General features: G+C 33.0%; 1 protein-coding gene across 1 annotated transcript in view; it reads left to right on the top strand.

Annotated features, from left to right (window-relative positions):
* The window catches only part of CSMD3 (CUB and Sushi multiple domains 3), a 1221229-nt gene that overhangs the window by 109520 nt on the left and 1096105 nt on the right, over positions 1-15604 (top strand). The window contains exon 2 of the mRNA XM_054498903.2: positions 3504-3726. Within this exon, the coding sequence (XP_054354878.2) occupies positions 3504-3726 (223 nt within the window). The remainder of the gene's footprint in view (positions 1-3503; positions 3727-15604) is intronic.

Below are 15604 nucleotides of genomic sequence, written 5' to 3'. Positions count from 1 at the left end.
GAATTAGGGTTGAGGGTGAAAAACACTTCATACAATGGTGACAGAAACATAAATTTTCATATTTATTAAGTATGGTTTCACTGTATCTATATAAATTTTCAGCAACCCCATTTCTAAGATTCCATCTTAGGAGGTATCAAGCAAGTGCATAAGGATATATGCCTTTTGTGCACAAAAGAAATATACTTTGTACAAGGATATGTATACAAAGTTGTTTTTACAGAGTTGCTCATTAGACCTTTGTAACCATAAAAATGAAGTTATCATTAGGAGACTGGTAAAATAAATTATATTACAGGCATACTATATGTTGCGTAGCTATAAAGTCTTTCAGAGAAGAATGTAGTAGAAGTCTACATCTGTACCCAGAAGAATGCCAGTGATTTTTTTAAATAGATATAACAATTCAGAAAAATATGCATAATATGACTGACACCACTTGAAAAATAATATAGAATGGATATCTGCTTGTGCCTAGGAAAGACCTAGTAAGAAAAACACTGCGCTGTTAAAAATGACCAACCGTGTGAAGCATAAATGAATAAGGGAGGATATTTTGCTTTATAATGCTTACTTCTGATTTTCAGATTTTTAAAGTAAAAAATTTAAACCTTCTTTTTGGAAAAAAATGTACTTTATTATAGAGAGTAATGCTATGTTTAATCTAACTTCGTGATAAACAAAAACAAAAAAAGAAGAATACAGATAAGGAAGTTTAAATATAGGTGTAATTCCTAATTTGTCTAAAAATAAAAGTACTTGAAATGCATGAATCAGCAGGCCCTTGAAGAATGAGTGGACACAACTGAGCATGTTATTTTAAGACATATGTCCTTTTTCTAAAACTGTCACGGTTATGGGGCTTGAGAGTATATAAAACAGCCCATAGATCAGATTGTAGCTGAAGGGATTCATGCTTGCCTTTAGTTATGAAGCTCAAATTGGAAGCTGTTCAGGCAGAAAACTAATAGAAATGGGTGATAGCTAATTAACCTAAGGCTTCAAAGTAATTGCTCTGCAAGAAACAATTTAAAAAGAGACCTTTTAGTTATTTATTTATTTTTGAAAATCATAAAATGCCCTATTTGGCTTTTGGTGCATGAGCAAAATTATCTGAATATACACAAATATTGACTTTTTTTAAACCTCTTCTACCTGATCCAACTTCTTGGTCAATTTTCAAAGAGGCAAAATGATAACAAGAACTATGCTTTATAGCACGTAAACATACCGAATATCCCAGGCTTAAGACTTTGCCATATGGTGAGATATAGGAAAAGATCCCTGTAGTAAATTTTGCTCGGAGGATAGGATTATATTGGTCAGCCAAACCCTGAGCCACATTTCTCATCACTGGAGTCAGCAGAGTCAGCTGCTCCAAAGTATGTGGCTGTTTTGGCCTGGCCAGTGGCTCACTCCTGTAATCCCAGCATTTTGGGAGGCTGAGGCGGGTGGTTTACTTTAGGTCAGGAGTTCAAAACCAGCCTTGCCAATGTGGTGAAACCCCATCTCTACTAAAAGTACAAAAATTAGCTGGGCGTGGTGGCGTATGCCTGTAATCCCAGCTACTCGGGAGGCTGAGGCAGGAGAATCACTTGAACCCAGGAGGCGGAGGTTGCAGTGAGCCGAGATCGCGCCACTGCACTATATCCTGGGCGACAGAGCAAGATTCTGTCAAAAAAAAAAAAAAAGAAAAGAAAAAAAAGTATATAGCTGATAACTGTTTAATAGACAAGTGGCTTCCCTGGCAAAAACAAGGTGCTATTGTGAAAAGAATGTGGAATAAATGTACAACATCCCAAATCAGCCACTATCTGCCACAATCTACAACTCTGGCTTCTGAAGACTTCTATTCAGCAGTCCTCTTACTTTTAAAAAGTATCCATACATACATAAAATATAGTCATTTCTTCCCAAAGAGACGAGCCCCAGATTTCCTGCATTTCTTTGCCAGTTCCAAATAGATGCTTTGGGTAGTATCGAGTTCTCTCCCTCAAATTAGCTTGATATCTCTGATTTACAGCTTTCTGGCACTTCAGCTTCCTGTAGGACTCACAGATAAAGATAATAACATCTGGGTGAAGAGGTTCTCATGAGAACTTCTGATCCTGTTTAACCGCCTCTAAATGCAAGTTTTATTAGCATGTAGTCTACATAAAGACTGGGACCATCTTCTCTTACTGTTGTATTAATCTTAGGTTTTTACATTACATAATATGCTACAGAACATTACATATTTGAAGAGGCCAGGCATGGTGGCTCACGCCTGTAATCTCAGCGTTTCGGGAATCCGAGGCGGGTGGATCACCTGAAGTCAGGAGTTCGAGAGCAGCCTGGCCAACATGGTGAAACCCCGTCTCAAATACAAATACAAAAATTAGCTGGGCGTGGTGGTGCACATCTGTAATTCCAGCTACTGGGGAGGCTGAGGCTGGAGAATCGCTTGAACCCAGGAGGCAGAGGTTGCAGTGAGTTGAGATCTCGCCACTGCACTACAGCCTAGGTGACAGAGCAAAATTCTGTCTCAAAAAATATATATATATTTAATATATATATTTGATATATATTTAATATACATTTGATATATATTTGATAAATATTTAATATACATTTGATATATATTTAATATATATTTGATATGTATTTGATATATATTTAATATACATTTGATATATATTTGAGATATATATTTAATATATATACCTGATATATATATATATTTGAAGAGTCAAATTGCTGAAGAAATATAGTAAATTTTCTAGGTATCTCCAGGACTCATGCTCTCAGTAACTTAGACCTTCCATGGAACAGATACAGAAGTTCTTAAGATGGGTGCTGTCAATTGTCCAAGATCCATTTATTTAATGTATTTTTGTCCTGACCTTCAGATTCACTCTGATGTGGTTAATTTAGGATTCTGTTCATCATGGACTAAATATTTTAATGAAAGATAGAGCCATTTCGTAGACTTAAAAAAATTCCTCTTCTATAATCAGGGTGAGACAGATTTTCCTAAAGCATGTGAGCTACAGGGTGGAGATCTGAATATGTCAAAAAAGCTAGCATGTGTTGCCAAGAAAAAATGGAGTTAATTCTTTGGGACCCAAAATGCATACAAAGATCTTTAAAATGTCAATGTTTTTTATGAGCGTCCGCAATGAGATTTAAAACTCTTTGAGGAAAGATACCGTGTTCTAGGATTGTGTTTGTCTATAGGAACCTGTAATGGATAATGAATCAGATGTATGTGGATAATTTTATTTCATCAACTGCTTTATAATTATTTACCTCAGTATGTATTATAAATGATAAATCTTCTATTATTTTGTTTCTTATATTTTACATATATATTTGTATGTAGTGCCCAGCTCTTAAACTGCCATTTATAAAATTATTGTTAACTTTGGTCTTGGAAATGCAATAGACTTTCAAAATAATATTATCTCCTGGATTGTTCTTGATTTATATAATATTAATGTCTGTTTATTTGTCTTTTGTTGCAGGATTTATTTATACATGTGGTGGAACTTTAAAAGGACTTAATGGCACCATAGAAAGCCCTGGTTTTCCATATGGATATCCAAATGGTGCAAACTGTACATGGGTAATAATAGCAGAAGAACGAAATAGAATACAAATTGTTTTTCAGTCATTTGCTCTAGAAGAAGAATACGACTACTTATCATTATATGATGGACATCCTCATCCTACAAACTTTAGGACAAGGTTAGTGTGTTTTGAATGGAAGACTGGAGAGAAAATATTTTCTGGGTAAAAGTAGTTTATTTTACAAAAGATGCTTAACATTTGTGATGCAATTATAATAAAGTTGTATTCACCATTTAATTATTATTTATTTGGAAATATATCATCCCATGAACAAATTAGCTTGGTGTCTCTGATGTCATACTGCTAGTACATTAATACTATCTCTCACAAAGGTGAATGTATATTGAGTGGTGATCTCTTTGTAGTGGCTAAAGGTATTTTGTTTTTAAAAATGATTATCTCAAGGTTTCATTCATTATGGATATAACTTTTGATAAAGTAAAACATACTATATAGGTATATTTCAGTGATAATATGTCCAATTTTAATATACAACACTATGCAAAAACAGTTTAAGTCAGCATTCGTGGATAGTAGAATAAATTAATTTTTGATAATGTGTGTAGTTTATAAAATCTAAATACCTGAAAACTACATACTTTCATGTCAAAAACGGGGACATTTATATTTTTGCCTCTACAAATAAAAGTGTTTTTTGAAGCTCATTGATTAAACAGATGTGAAAATTAACTAGCACCCTGACTATTTTTAAGGTAGTTCTTCTGGTTCTTCAGAATTTCCTCTTGGCAAAGAAGTTATGTAAAATTAGAAGTATTTTTGAGGTCTTAACCAGAAACTTATTTTAATTGTAAATCAACTATAATTCAACTAAAAAATTCAACATTCCAAGAATTGCACATTTTTTTAGTCCTAGATTTATGCCAGTGTTTGTATACTTTTCTTTAAGTGCCATAAGCTTTCTTAAACTTGTAATTTAAAATATTCTAAGAAGATAGCATGTAGGAATTAAAGACTCTTTACATACTTGGCTATGTTTGAGTTATGATTCTCTGATGCTGTTACTTTCTAATAGTTGATAACATGTTCTTGCCTTCCTAATGTACAAGAAGCAGATTATCTGTGCTAACTTTTTACAGTTTCATCAGTCTTCCATATTCTTTTGCATTTATATTTTTTTCAATTTTAAGTAAAAATTTAGTGTTTCAGTGAAACCCCGTCTCTACTAAAAATACAAAAAATTAGCCGGGTGTGGTGGCGGGCGCCTGTAGACCCAGCTACTTGGGAGGCTGAGGCAGGAGAATGGCGTGAATCCAGGAGGCGGAGCTTGCAGTGAGCCAAGATCGCGCCACTGCACTCCATCCAGCTTGGGTGACAGAGCAAGACTCCATCTCAAAAAAAAAAAGAAAAAAGAAAAAAGAAAAAAGAAAAAAATTAGTGTTTATTTTCCTCAAGTTTTGGCAATGAAAAACATAATGTAGTGGGGAAAATGGTGGATCTGGAGATGAGATTTATTACATTAGGATGTTAGGTTTGTTGCTCACCAGCTTTTTGAGCAATCCACGCTACCTCTGTTCAAACTGAGAGATGGTAATAAGGCTGGTTCTAGCCATCTCATTATACTGTTCTGCAGGTATTATGAGAAAATGTGTATGAACCTGCTGCATGGCTACAAAATCCTATTTGAGCACATCTAACTACTTCCAGTCAGATGACACTTAAAAATGCCCAAGTTATTTCACAAACTTTGTTGTGCAAAAACAAGTTTACAAGGTTGATTACAGCTAAGATTCTATTTTTCTTTATTTCTTTTTTTCCTCTATACTCGTTTACCGAGTAAATCTGATTTCTTTTTCCTTTTACATTGTAAACTCATACATAAACTTTTACATTGTAACTCATACAATAATCATCTATTTTATAAATATACATTATGGTACTCACGTCTGACTGCTGTTTGATCATCATTGCCACTGTCATTAAAAGCTGGTGTCTTTTGTTAATGCCAAATAATACCTATAAGTAGAAGTACAATTTTTTACACTGGCAATGTGTGGGATATAATTTTCCTAAATATATAAAAATACTTCTTTTAATATTACCTGTTAGTTTCAAAGTATCAGTTCCCTGATAGTAATGCTTGTACATGTACCTATTCTCTCTAGATTGCCTTGAAAATGAGAAAACACATTTTTATTTTTCCTCTTCCCTGCTTTTCTAAACAACTGTGGCCTCTGGGAAGTTAAAAAACTGCGAAGTTAGGAAAATAAATTTATTTTTCTTATTCTTTCTTTCCTAATCTGTAAATTGGGAATAATAGCACTTAATTCGCAGAGATTTTACGGGGTATACAATATAATGAAAGCTCAATGACTCTAACCCTTAACATTTATTGAGTGATTCCTCTGCACCTGTCACTGTGCTAAGTATTTTGTGTTCATTATGGTATTTAACTTCTCCTGTATCCGAACAATGTAAAATAATTACTATTATCATCATCATTTTACAACTGATAAAATGAGGCTTGAATTGATTGCCCGAGTAAAATTGTTGAAAGTGGCAAAAGGCAGAACTATCATTACAATTCAGATTTGTTTCAGTTTAGATCTGAAGCTCTTCAATATGTATAATTCTATGTAGTTAGACATATCTCCAAAGTTTATGTATTGATATATAAATAAAAATCTATTTTTTCTTAGCAGTATTGGATAAAATTTAGTAAGAGAAATAATAATAAAAGGTATATTTTCAACCAGGTATAATATATACAAATATAAACCGAAAGGTAAGCTACAAATTTATTTTTCCTATTTATTTTATAGACTATATTCAGACATGTACTCTATTTATACAAGCAAAATGACAAGACTGTATTCTAACATGTAGTCTATGTTATAATAAAGTCTTTAGAGTCTAATGTTTTGCTCACTGTAAACATTTAACGCATCTATTGGTTTTTGTGCTTCAAGAAGTACTGTAGCTAATGTTATAGCTGACTTTAGTTAGCAAGACTGGAAAGAAAAAAATTAGTATGTAACCTACAGCCCATTCCAGACTGTGTTTATATACAAAATCTGCTGTTTGATTAGAAGTTGAAACTGCTGCTGGCAGAGTTTGATTCATGTTTGCGTCTGGCTGTTCGACTCACTGTTTTTTCTTGGGTTTTGTTTCTCTCATATTGGATCATATTCTCACTTAATGCATGTCCTTATGGTGTGTTTGCTGTTCTCTTTCTTCCAGAAATTGATATTTATTTTTTTTACTTTTCATGAGCTCCAATAGATTTTTTAAAAATGGCTTCCTACACTTGTCTTGCAATAATGTAGGAAAAAAAATGGTTTGTGGGTCTTGTCATTCTTGCTTGTATAAATAAACACATTGGGATTCATAATCAGAATTTCATATTTTAAAAACTGTACTCTAAGCCTCCAATTATTAATGATATTACTTGTTTTTCCTTAAGTTATTTTTTATTAAAAGAGAATTGATATTGGCAAAGCACCGTTAGATAATTTCTTTCTTAATCATAACTTTGTCTTAGAACAAGTGCTGATGCATTTAAGGCAACGTTGCTGGAAGCATAAAGGTTATTCTAAGCCTTATTTTACATTAATATTATATTTTCCCAATAATAAACTTATACCAACAAGTAAAAAATCACCTATTATTTAATGAGGCAGACACAGATATATTCACCCAGGATCATTCCATATATGATATTGTATGTCCTTAATAATCTCTCTACATTATAATATACATGTCTAATGTGTGATTAGAATCTTCGTAAACATCAATTTATTGAATTTGTTAAGTATATTTAATCGTTTTATGTAAGCATTAATTTACGCAAATATTTAATCCTGTGGATATAATTTATGTAATTATCATTCTATTTTTGTTTTTTCTTTTATAATTAATTCACATATTAGCATCATTATGAATATATATTTTCTATATTTTAGATTGGTTCTTGGTAGAAACAGGATGGCTAGGTCAGAAGCAAATAATATTCTTTATATTACTAATATGCTTTCCAGAATCTTATATCAATGAATATTATTACAACTAGAAAACTATACTTCATTACCTCTCAGTCTTCCCAGACTTAACATCTTTTATTCTTAATTTGATTATTTACATATATCTGATTTTTATAGATATTTAACATATTCTCTTGTTTGATAACCACGCTTATTTTCTCCTGTAAATTCATTTTTTGTCTATGTATCAGTATTTTTCTTGATGATTTACATAATTCATTTATTCTTAAACATGTAAATATTTCCTTTTTGTGACAAAAATATTTCTCAGCTTGTTGGTTGCCTGTTAAATCTTAGCTGTTTTTTTCTGCACAAATAAGTGAAGAATTTTAAAATTTTTATATGATATATATTGTCCATTTATTTAAAGATTCATTTCATTTCTTTCAATGTTAGAAAGTCAAGAAGCCAGATGTTTTATAAATACTCATTTTTAAATTCCTTTTCCTAATTTTTAACATGTACAACCTTAATACATATGAAATATTATGGAATGATAATCTTTTCTCAAAGTGGAAGAGAATGATTATTTCTAAATAACCAACGTAGTAGTATAGTTATTTTTTAAAAGACTTGACTACAAAAACCTTTATTTAGTGTGACTCCTGATGTGTTACTGTGGTCTCCTCATTGCTACTTTGATATGGCCTATCACTTTGGATGTTTGGCTGTAATAGAAATCCTGACTTACTGTAGCTTAAACAAAAAATTTATTTTTCTTATATAACAGGAAGTTTGTTATTATGCAGTTCATCAGTAAATCAAAAGCTTTCCTAAAAGTCCTTACAAGGATTCTTCTCTTATATCATTGGCCAGAACAGCCTGACATCACCATCCCCTGGTCAACAGTATTCTAGAAAAACAGCTCTCGTTTTCAACCTCCGTTGTGGAAAACAGCATGGAGAAGGCTGAGGGCCAGGCAACTGACAAAATCTATCACAATATCCAAAGCTTATTTTTTGGATATTGTGATAGGTAAATAAATAAATATTATTTCTAAGTAAATTATTTCCGAAGTTGTGATTTAAAAACAGGAAGTAATTATCACAAGGTCATAGTCATGGTGTAGTAATGACTGCAACATAAACTTCACTTTCCTGAGTTATATAAATGTCCATGGATTAGAAATGTTAAAAACAAAAGGATAGGTAAAGATAAAATCAAATGTAAGTGTAGTGTTAACATAACACAAAATCTTAAGGCGAAGGTAGATAATAATAAAGTAAATACCACATGTTCTCACTTATAAGTGGGAGCTAAACATTGGGTACTCATGGACATAAAGATGGCAACAATAGACACTGGGGACTAATAGTGTGGGGAGGGAGAGAGGGAAGCATAGGCTGAAAAACTGTCATGTACTATGCTTACATCTGGGTGATAGGATCATTCACGTCCTAGGGCTTGGCATCATGCAGTATACCCATGTAATGGACCTGCACATATACTCTCTGAATCCAAGATAAAAGTTGAAATTAAAATAAAATCATTAAAAAAAGAAAACACTTTGGGAGGCCGATGGCTTGAGCTCGGGAGTTTGAGACCAGCCTGGGCAACATGGTGAAACCCCATCTCTACAAAAAATACAGAAAAAGTAGCTGGGTGTGGTGGCCTGTGCCTGTAATCCCAGCTACTCTGGAGGCTGAGGTGGGAGGATCACTTGAACCCAGGAGGCTGAGGTTGCAGTGAGCAGAGACTGTGCCACTGCACTCCAGCCTGGGTGACAGAGCCAGACCCTGTCTCTAAAAACAAAACAAAAGAAAACAAAAAAACAAAAAACATCTGCCGTAAAGAAATTGAAAGCTGATTTTAATATGTTGGTTGATAAAAGACTATCTCTTAATTTCTTAAACTAGATAACATCCAGATGCGTGTATAAACTTTGTGGCTATCTTTAACTGCTCCTTAAAGAGGGTCTACAGGTGGTAAAGTTCACTTATACGGGGTTGAAAACAATAGTTATAACTTCTGTGCCATTAAAATAAAAGACAAAGGAAATATAAGCTATCACATCATTAACTAAAGAGCATAAATTATCAAAATAAAACGATACAAATACAGAAATATGAGTTCTAAATATTGAACAATATACCAAATTATAATTCATTACAGATTTTATGACTGTATACATAAAAAAGCTTAAATGGGCCAGGTGCAGTGGCTCACGCCTGTAATCCCAGCACTTTGGGAGGCCAAGGCGGGCGGATCATGAGTTTAGGAGATTGAGACTATCCTGGCTAACACGGTGAAAGCCCGTCTTTACTAAAAATACAAAAAATTAGCCGGGCGTGGTGGCGGGCGCCTGTAGTCCCAGCTACTGGGGAGGCTGAGGCAGGAGAATGGTGTGAACCCAGGAGGCAGAGCTTGCAGTGAGCCGAGATCATGCCACTGCACTCCAGCCTGGGCGACGGAGCAAGACTCCGTCTCAAAAAAAAAAAAAAAAAGCTTAAATGATTTACAGAACTGAAAAGAAAAATTAATATGTTGGTACATGTCAATATCTCATCAATCATCATTAAGAAAAATCACAAAATATATTATATTGCAAATAATAGCAAAATTTTGTAATATGTTGAGAATGAACTCCCCAAGTATGAAACAGAACTTAGAGTAAAAAAATTGCAGTCTATTGCAAAAATACATAAAGTTGTAAAATAGAGAAACACTCTATAGCCATGGGTAAAATGAACTTTTTAAAGCTCTCATTCTGTGAAATGAGAATGAGTCAAATGTTTGGTTATTAGGTAGATATATATTTAATATCATAAAAAAACTGCCAAATAGCTTTTCTAAGCTGTGTATGCATTTTGTACTTCACCATCACTGTATGAGAATTCTAAATGCTCCACACCTTTGTTGACATTTGAGGTTGTCAGCATTTATTGTGGTATTATTTTGCACTTTTGTGATGCCTAATAATATTGAGCATGTGCTTATCAACCATTTATTTATGAAGAGTTTGTTCAAATATTTTGTCTGTTTTTTAATTGGGTTGTTTGCTTAGTCTTGATGTATCAAATTATAAGGATCTTTGCAATCTTTATAGCATTTATTTGACAAATATATGCATTGCAATTATTTTCTTCCAATCTGTTACTTGCTTTCATTTTCTTACATTATCTTTGCATGAGTTAAGTTTTCTAATTTTAACAAAGTCCAAATTATTAATATTATATTTTGTTAGTGCTTTCTTGTAGTACAATAAGTATTTGCCTATCCAAAGTTGGAAAGATATCCTGTATTTTCTTCTGAAGGTTTAGAGTGTTAGCTTTATATTTAGATCTGTGATGCTTCTTGAAGATGTGAAAGAGTCTAAGTTCGTTTTGTTCTATTTGAGCATTAAAGTGAAGAAGAATTAAGGTGTACATTTTAAGGAATCCTGGAAATGACAACTTAATAAATTATGTGTCCTAGCTGGCTGCCTGTGGGCACAATTATAATAAAGCGTGTTTCAAGTACATTGAAAATAAGGCTATGCCTTATTTTTTATCTCTGTTTCTACAGTAATATTACTCTTCTCCCTCTTTGGATTATTGCTTTGTGACTATATATAATATTTTTATACCTTCTTGGTCATTATTCTAGAATATATTTCATTACCATGGCTAAATTATCTGAACTTTATATATCCTTTTATTAAATATCAATTCTTTACCCAGTATTTTTTTTTCTCGATACGTTGAGGGATTTAAAATATGTAACATTCTGTCACAATTCATATTTATTATACAAACTTGCTGGATTATTGTCATAACCATAGAATTCAAAAGCCTAATGGACGTAATTAAGGAACAGAAATTAGAGTGAATAAACAACAATCTGTAGCTTGAATTCCCACTTGTGTAATTGTTAGACCATTCCTTTTTGGTTCTTTATAATTAATATATAACAAGTAGACCTTTTCTCCTTCAGAAAATGTTGGCAGTGTCCCCATAAATGTTCTTGAGCAGCCACTACACTTCTTTTCTTACATGGTTAGTATTTCTTCTCTCCTTTGCTCCCTCAATGTCCCATAGAACTTCTTAATACTCACAATTAAAATCTTTCCTCACTATACTTGATGCCTCTTTTAATGCCATGCAATAATGTTTCCTTTCCTGTAGGCATAATGTTGAGGTAGAGAATGACTTCCCATAAAAATTATCCAAAAATATCAAAATGGCTTAGATCATAGAAACAAATGACCAGAGGGTAGTTTTATGTCAGTGCACTCCAGTGATTTAACTCTACTTGATGACATTGTCTCGCATGTCTCTATCTCCAAGTTTGCCTAAAGATTACATTGAGAGTGATATAACTTACTCCAATTAGCTGACTATAAAGATTTCTCCCTTCAGAGTTGGAACCAACCCTTGTGTACTGATTCTCTCTCTTATATAATAAAACGTCTGGGAAATGCAGAGGCTCTACTGTCTGACTCAATGGCATACAGTGATTGCATATATAGCTGTGTGCTGAAATGACATATGTGATATTAACAACTATTTATAATAATAAAGTTATTATTTATTATTTCTCAATAAGAAAAGCAATACTAGAGTTTTGTTATTGATCTATAATGTTAATAAGACAGACCAAGTGACAAAGTGAACTTTGCTTACTGTTGGTTCAACTATGACCTCAGTCATAGCCTTGTATAGAAAACATATACCCCAGGAAACAGAAGCTGAGTGTAGAAATGCATTTTTCTATGGACAAACTTGAAAATACCATTATATTGTGTTTAGTATCCCCCTACCTAATACTTTAATTTTCAAAAGACTTATTGCATTGCCATTGAGCATTGGGCATTGGGCATGCAAGTGAATTAGAAAAAAAGCCAATTAAAATTTTGATGCATCTTAGGCAGTTAATGATTCTTCTCTTTAGTTATCATTACTCACTTTGGAGCATTCAAATTAATGATTGCATAGATCTCAAGGACAGATAGGATTTCTAAAACTTTTTGTCAACATAAAAGGCTCTTTCAAGTCTGACTAAGGCAAGGATTCCAGAGTATACACAACTATTTATTGTTTATACCAGGCATTTTGCCAAAAAGAAATGAGGTGGCTTTTAGTGAAGAAATAGACTAAATTAAACCATTAAAACTGGGGTTAAAAGATCAAACAAAAGATGACAATAAGCAAGTTTAAACACTTTGTTCCTTAGATTATATTTATTCAATCTTTTATAGTAAATCTGTGGAAAGGTTTACTTCCATTAGCCTGCTTTCAGTAAAACAGCACTGATATCCTAAAAGCAAACTACACATGATGTTATAATTGACTAAAAATATTTAATAAAATATTTAGTAAAGTGAAACTCACTTACCCTCCATAAACATTCATTTTCTCATCGGTAAAATGGCATAATCGAAGTGACCATTTGATAATCTTACAGAAAGCATATTAACGTTCTCATAAATGTAAATGTTTTTAGTAACAAAATTTTTATGTAATTAATATGAGCTCCTAAATAAAATGTTTAGATAAGACATTTTAGATTAGCTCTTCAAATTCATTTAGTTGTGTTAATATTGGATATTCTGAAGAAAGGTACATATACTCTGTATCTGTTAAAAACTAACATTCTCTGAATACATACTCTGTCAGGCTATTTATATACAATTCTCATAACATCATTTCAGATATTCTTCCTAATATTTTTTCTTATACAGGTGGGAAAATAAAATCTCAAAAATATTGATATCTGTTTCAAGATCAAAAACAGGATTTCAAGAGACTGAAGTGTGAACATAAATAGGTTGGAGCACAGCTCATTAATTGTATTTATTTGCATTTTTCAACTGTAGCATTTTTGGAGTGATGAATCAGAAGACTTAAGCCAGGCAACCATAAAATCAGATAAATTTATTGAATTATTTCATTGAGTCATTTTACCAAATATAAATTAAAATGTCATGAAGATTAAAGGGTCTAAGAAAAGTGGTCACATTTGTATCAGGGTCCACTTAAAAATCTCACATATATGACCTATTTTCCGTTAAAACATGGCATACATCCAAAAGATATTGTGCCATCAAATAATCATGTAAAAAGGGGACTTTTCCTTCATAGATGTTCGAGTTTGATGTTATAAAGGTATTTAAAAGATACTGAACCCGTACAGAAAAATAATTAAATTTATCAACATAAAAATATATATAATTAAGTTTACAGTCACCCAGTTTGTTTTCAGAAATACTAAAGGCTTTTCAGTTGTATTTTTAAATGGCATTTTTAGAGAAAAAAATCACAAGTGCCACATATACATAGCAGGACAGATAGAAGAACTAAAATGTATAGAATATAGACCCTTGGCACAGCCACTGCCTACATTTTTGTGGTAATTAAAAAAAAACCATAAACTAATCATAGCAACCTCATTTCATTCATTGTAAGATAATGTTTTCTAATTACAAAAGTCATATTATATCTGAGTGGGATGTGATTATTTAAAAAAATGAAAATATATAAAACAGTTCATTGCCATAATATATTTATTAGAACACTAGCGTTAACTCTTTATTGCATCCATTTATCTTGCCATATAAATTTTCTATATTCTCTATTACTGTATTTTAAGAATATAATTTATTCATAATAATATATGACTCTGTAACATACACATTGCGAAGTGCTTTATTAAAATGAGCACCAATAAGCCTACCACAAAAACAAGGATGCTGCTCACATTTTGTTCCATTTGTATCCCATCCTCACCTTGCTCTGACTTCACCCTACCAGTAACAAGCACCTCCATGTTGTGGTCATTTTTAACTTTTTTTGAAATTATACTTTAATCATACATGAACGCATCCCTAAGCAACGTCACGTTTAGTTATGTTAATTTGTAAGATTTATAAAATATATATCATCCCATTTAGTTTTCTGGGACATGCTTTTTTTGGCTCAACCTTATGTTTCTAACAGTTATCCATGCTGTGGCATATTGCTGTAGCTCATTTTCACTCATTTTATCTCAATTGTATGCATTTGTCACACTTCAATAATAAATATCTTGGCCTTTTTAAATTTTTGAATTCAGAGGATATATGTGCAGGGTCATTACGTGGGTATATTGCTTGCTGCTGAGCTTTGGGATACATGTAATCCCATCACCGAGGTGTTGAGTATAGTACTTGTAGGTAGTTTTTCAGCCTATATCCCCACCCTCCTTCCCCCATCTACTAGTTCCCAGTATCTGTTGTTCCCATCTGTATGTCTATGTGTATTCAGTGTTTAACACTTCCTTACAAGTGAGAATATTTGGTATTTGGTTTTCTGTTCTTGCATTAATTTGCTTAGGATAATGGCCTCCAACTGCATCCAGGTGGCTGCAAAGAACATGATTTCATTCCTTCTTACGGCTGCACAGTACTTCAGGGTGGATATGTATCACAATTCCTTTAACCACGTAACTGTTGATGCATGCTAAGGTTGGTTCCATGACTTTGCTATTGGGAATAGTACTGCAGTGAATATACATGTTCAGGTATCATTTTCATAGAATGATTTTTTATAGAATTTTCCTTTGAGTGGATATGCAGTAGTGGAATTACTGGGTTGAATGGTAGTTCTACATTTAGATCATTGAGAAATCTCCACGTGGTTTTCCATAGAGGTTGAACTAATTTACATTCTTATGAAAAATATATGTGTTCCCTTTTTTTTGCATTCATACCAACATCTGTTGTTTTTTTGACTTTTTTGAGACAGAGTCTCACTCTGTCACCCAGGCTGGAGTGTAGTGGTGCCATATTGGCTTGCTGCAGCCTCCGCCTCCTGGGTTCAAACAATTCTCCTGCCTCAGCCTCCCAAGTAGCTGGGATTACCGACGTGCACTGCCATGCTTTGCTAATTTTTTTTTTTTTTTTGAGATGGAGGCTCACTCTGTTGCCCAGGCTGGAGTGCAGTGGCATGATCTCGGCTCACTGCAACCTCTGCCTCCGGGTTCAAGCGATTCTCCTGCCTCAGCCTCCCAAATAGCTGGGAATACAGGCATGCACCACACAC

Source organism: Pongo pygmaeus, chromosome 7, assembly GCF_028885625.2.
Source record: "Pongo pygmaeus isolate AG05252 chromosome 7, NHGRI_mPonPyg2-v2.0_pri, whole genome shotgun sequence".
Lineage (NCBI taxonomy): Eukaryota > Metazoa > Chordata > Mammalia > Primates > Hominidae > Pongo > Pongo pygmaeus.
Note: the sequence above shows the minus strand (reverse complement) of the source record. Positions and strands in the feature narration are given on the sequence as shown.